Here is a 5,269-nt window from a genome sequence, read left to right on the forward strand (position 1 = left end):
ACGCACCTTCCTCGCAAGGAAAACGTAGAAACTCCTGAAAAGTTCCTCCAGGCTGGCTCTGCCACCCGGCTCTGATGTTTTAGGGGCAGGGAGAGCTGTCGGATCATGGTTTGCTTCCCAACAAGCGCCACATTGTGCGCTGCCTGGATGGAGCCGGGTTGCGCGGGGTCTGAATTCCTCGCGGGCGCCTCTGCAGCTGGGAGGGTCCGGGGCGACGCGCTCTGCACCAGTGCAGGATCAGCCCCGGGTTTGTCTGGGCTCGGGCGGGCTCAGCCCCGGTCATGCCGTTACATCGCACCGTGCCCCATGACGGCTTTTTTTTTAATCAACCTGAATAAATAAGCTGCCAGCCAGCTGGCCTCTTCGCACTGCATGGGAGAGAGTCCAGGCGGGGCAGCGCCGTCTCCTGGGGTGGATTTACAGCAGTAGGTGGTATTTTCATTTGATTTTCTCTCGATAGCCTAATTAGCCTCAGCTGTGAGGGCAGAACGGCCTCGTTCCGCTCTGCCTGGGGGTCTTGCCTGCCCTCTACCAGGTTTTCCCATGTTTCCAGGGACCCTCACTCATTTCTCCTTCCTTTTCCACTCCGGTTTTGCTGCTGCAGAGGATGCTCCCGGGGAGCATGGGGAGGTGGTCAGCACCATTTCCAGCAGCATGAACCCGCTGCAGCCGCCGGACGCCTCTTCCGAGGAACCTTTCACCACTTACTTCGACAGCAAGATCCCGATTCCCGAGGATGAAACGGTGAGTGCGGCCAGGCCCTCCTCCGCTCGCTCCTCTAGGAAAATCCGAGTGGAAAGATCTGCGAGGCGCCCGGTCCCCACATGAGTCATTCCCTTGGCTCCCAGTTCCCCTCCATGCCTGGACAGGGCTCCGGGCTGTGGGACGGGGACTAGGGAGGGGAGGGTGCAGGGTCTCCTGTGCCTGCTGGGGGTTAATGATTCCTCTCTTGGAATTTTTTCTCTTGGGGAGCCACAAGTTCAGCTAAAGAGCAGAGAAGAGTCTTGTTTGCAGCCGCAGGGGAGGGGACCTTGGTTCTTTGTTCCCTTATCAAGGAGCAGGAGCACGGGTGCCTCCTCGCTGGCCTTTGCACCAGCATCATCCCCTTGCAGGGGGGAGAGGTGCTGCAGGGGGGAGAGGTGCCCTCTTTGCTCTTGATAAGCACCGAGGCGGCGTTTGCTGCTGCAGGCGCAGGAGGATCCATCCCCCACCCGGGTTTCCAGGAGCGTGTCCTTGGCTGTGCCAGAGTTGGGTCCTAAACTCGTTAAATTGGGACCAGGTGTGGCTGGAGAGTTTAGGGTCAGACAAAAGAACACGTGTGATCTTGCCCAGCGCCGCTTTCTATTGTGGCAGGGAGGAAAGGAATTAATTCAAACCGAACCCTGGGCGTGTCCGGCTGTTTTTTATGCCCGATAGCTGGGGTGGTTCGTGGGGACGACACGTCCCCTGCGTTCGGAGAGGGCTCTGCTACCAGGCTGGCTTCTGATGCCTCCGTCCTCTCTCCCCTCCCGCAGCACTCGTGCTTCAGTTTCCGCAAGCTCTGGGCTTTCACGGGGCCGGGCTTTCTGATGAGCATCGCCTACCTGGACCCGGGCAACATCGAGTCAGATTTACAGTCCGGGGCTGTTGCAGGATTTAAGGTCAGTGCAGAAACCTACAGATGAAACGCTCGGAGTCGTGCTCCCCACGTACCCCTCTGCTGCCGCACGTTTTAGAGCAGGAGCGCTGAAAATGCCACTGGCGAGCTGGAAACAGCCCAGAGCAGGAGAAGGGGAATGGGTGAGCGGGGTCCTCCCCCCTCCAGCCATGCCTCCTGTGCCAGCTCCGGGCACACAGAACAGCCTCCGAGCATCAATAACGTGCATTTTAAAGAGCCTGGGATTCCTGGGGCCACGTGTGGGGTGCGGACATCCTCGGGGACCCTCAGCCTTGTTCACAGCCGTCATTTCTTGCTGCTCAGCGCACCCACTCCTGCCTTCGTGTCTCCCGCAGCTGCTCTGGGTCCTGATGCTGGCGACGATCATCGGGCTGCTCCTGCAGCGGCTGGGGGGACGTGGTGACAGGGCTGCACCTCGCCGAGGTCTGCAACCGCCAGTACCAGAAGGTGGGTGATCCCCTGCTCTTCGGCTCTTCTGACAGTCCCACGGGCCGAGGTCGGGGTCGTTCCCTCACCGGGGGCTCGCAGGTCTCACAGGGGGACCCGTTCAGCGCCGAATCCCCGTCTTTGGAAAGTCTTTTGTTTGCTAAAATGTATTTTCGGGGTGACATCTTGCTGTACTGTCCAAGAAGCTGCAGGGTGACGTTGATTCCTTCTGGTTTTGGCTCCCAGTTGGAAGAAAGGCAGATTTAAGGGAAGATTTTAGTCGTAGCACCAGCGAAGGGCTCGTTACGACCCCAGGCTGTCAGGAGAGAGATGGGGACACATCGGGTCGCGTCGGTGCTTTCCCCGTCTTGGAAGAACGAGGGCACAGGGAGGGAGGTGGGGTACATGGGGCTCTTCCCAGGGAATTGCAGACAGAGTCAGGAATAAACCCAGGATTTCGGCGTTTCCGTTCGGACTGCTGCCTCCCGCAGCTGAGATGCCCGTCGCTTAGATCAGCTCCAGGATCCCAAGGAGAGAAATGGCCCTTTAGAGCAAGACTGTTCCGTGGCTGTTATATTTCCCTGCTTAAGAAATCTTCACAGCTTATGTAAGAGAGGGCTCAGCGTCCCGCTCAGCTGGGGATGAGTGCGGCCGTCCTTCGGGAGGGGCTGCGGGGACGTCGGGGATGTCCCCAGCTCCCTGCGGGTGTTTCTCATCCGACACCTGAGACTTTGTCATCGCTCTGACCACGTGAAATCTCTCCCCGTGCTCATTTCCAGCGCCTTGGTACACAGACACATCCAGTTTCGCTCTCGCAATGAGCAAAATTTATTGAAGCGAGTAATTTAGATTATATAAGTGACCCAGGAACCTCCTCCCATGATTGCTGCAGGTCACCTGGATTTCTGCTTCAGAGCAGCCGTAACCTGGCGATCGTCAGCGTGTTTCTGCTCCACACCACGGCCAGGGAAAGAAAACCCGAGCGTGCGATCGCCGCAGCCCCGTGCTCATCTGGGGAATGAAAGGGAGAAGGCGTTTTCCCTCTTTTTAATGGTGTCGGGTGTTTCCTTCCCTCTAGGTCCCTCGGATCATCCTGTGGCTGATGGTCGAACTCGCCATCATCGGATCCGACATGCAAGAAGTCATCGGCTCGGCGATCGCTATCAACCTCTTGTCTCTGGGGAAGTAAGTTGGGTTTGTCGTCGGAGGGCAGCAGGAAATGAGTGCTCCCCGCTAGGATTCAGAAAGTGGCACCGTGTGTGCTGGAAACGACTCGTTCATTTCCTATAAATCTGAAACAAGCTCTTTGCAGAGCGTGATTCATCCCAGCCGGGCTCGCTCTTGGAGGTGACTCAGCCTCTGGTGCCCGTTTCTTCGGCTGTCGGAGCTGCGGGTTCTGGTTTTTATTTTAGCTGAAAAACTGACACACACCAAAACTGGGCTGCAGCTTTCCCGGCAGGTTTTATATTCCTCATAAAGCACTGCCAGAAAGATGTCCTCTGCGGCCAGGAAGGTGGAAATGCGAACGTAGCAGGAATTTTGTACCAAGGAGCGATGAAAAGTCCCGCTCCCTCCTGTCGCTCTCAGGGTGGACATGGGATTAGCTCTCAGGGCAGAGCTCTTATCTGATTGTGTGGAAAATAAAACCCACGGCCCCTTGCCCCGTGCAGCCAAACCTCTTGTCAGACTGCAAACAAACCCTTGGGCAGCACGGGTCTGTCCCCAACAAATGCCCGAAATAAAAAGAGATTTTGGCCTCTGGGGTGTTGTGGCTGTGGCCGAGGTTGGGGTGTCTCAGCTGATGTCTGCTCCTGCCCGTCTCCCGCAGGATCCCGCTGTGGGGCGGTGTGCTCATCACCATCGCCGACACCTTCATGTTTCTCTTCCTGGATAAATACGGTAATTTCTCCTCCTGAATTCCCCAAATGAAATCAGAGATTCAGCTTTTCTCCATTCGCTGACGGTCGTTTTCCTTCTCGCAGGCTTGCGAAAGCTGGAGGCGTTCTTCGGGTTCCTCATCACCATCATGGCCCTGACGTTCGGATACGAGGTACCTCCGCCCTCTCTCCCGGCATTTCCACCGGCACTGTCTGCTGACACACTCCCTCTCCCCCACCACCCCAACAGCACCAAACACGGGGACGGACGCTTAGAATGCAGGACCCGTGAGGCTGGGTCTGTGTTTCCGACGCGTGGCCGTGAGCCAGCCCGTTCCCTGGCCGGCAGCAGGGGCTGTACGGACGCCGCTGCTCCTGCGCAGAGACCGGCTCACGCTGTCCAGCGCAGCATCCCGGGTTTATTACACAGCAGCCACCTCGTGGTTCTGCTTTTTACCAAAGCGGACACATTTTGGCTTTTCTTGTCCTCTGACGGGCCGCCCTGGCAGCGTGTGAGTTGCGCCGCAAACACTCGTGTTCCTTTTGTCTCTGTGCCCAGTACATCACCGTCAAACCCAGCCAGCAGAAGCTGCTGCAGGGGCTGTTCGTCCCCTACTGCCAGGGCTGCGGCACGCCGCAGCTGGAGCAAGCCGTGGGCATCGTGGGCGCCGTGATCATGCCGCATAACATGTACCTGCACTCCGCCCTGGTCAAGGTAAGGGCTGCGCCGGCCGATGCGCGCGGGAGGCTGAAAGGCTCCGGCAGCCACAGCCTCTGGTCTCTGCTGTGAGCGTTTGCTGCGGCAGGGCCGTCGCAGACCCCCCGAGGGGCTGGTTGGGTCCCTGGTGCAGGGAGAGCCCTGGGGGCTGTGGGACACATGTCCTTTACGTGGGGACGTGGGACCAGCAGCGTGCACCCGGGGCTGGCACCGCCACACTGGCAGAACCGGCTGTGGCTCCTTCTGCACATGGGGGGGGTTGGCTTTGTCTTCTCTCCGGTGTGTTCTTTTCCCATCCAGTGACCTGCGTCCCACTCTCCGGTGCAGTATAATTATCCAGGTAATATAACAGTGAATTCTCCTTCCTCAATCCTGCTGTTCTCACCATTCCCCTTTCAGTCGCGGCAAGTGAACCGTGCAAACAAGAAGGAAGTCCGAGAAGCTAACAAGTATTTCTTCATCGAGTCCTGCATCGCTCTCTTTGTCTCCTTCATCATCAACATCTTTGTTGTGACCGTCTTTGCCGAGGCTTTCTACGACAAGACGAACGCGGATGTGGTGAGTTGGGGCTGGGGCTTGGCTCCTTGTGGG

At 57.9% G+C, this 5,269-nt stretch overlaps 1 protein-coding gene across 1 annotated transcript in view; it reads left to right on the plus strand.

Annotated features, from left to right (window-relative positions):
* Positions 1-553: 553 nt before the first annotated feature.
* The window catches only part of LOC104461800 (natural resistance-associated macrophage protein 2-like), a gene marked incomplete at both ends in the record, with an annotated part of 6,651 nt that continues 1,935 nt past the window's right edge, over positions 554-5,269 (plus strand). Inside the window, 9 exon segments of the mRNA XM_010073516.1 lie at positions 554-744; positions 1,515-1,640; positions 1,993-2,054; positions 2,056-2,104; positions 3,162-3,268; positions 3,912-3,982; positions 4,066-4,133; positions 4,520-4,675; positions 5,078-5,236. Coding sequence (XP_010071818.1) covers positions 554-744; positions 1,515-1,640; positions 1,993-2,054; positions 2,056-2,104; positions 3,162-3,268; positions 3,912-3,982; positions 4,066-4,133; positions 4,520-4,675; positions 5,078-5,236 — 989 coding nt within the window.

This window comes from Pterocles gutturalis, unplaced genomic scaffold, assembly GCF_000699245.1.
Source record: "Pterocles gutturalis isolate BGI_N339 unplaced genomic scaffold, ASM69924v1 scaffold21252, whole genome shotgun sequence".
Taxonomy (NCBI): domain Eukaryota; kingdom Metazoa; phylum Chordata; class Aves; order Pterocliformes; family Pteroclidae; genus Pterocles; species Pterocles gutturalis.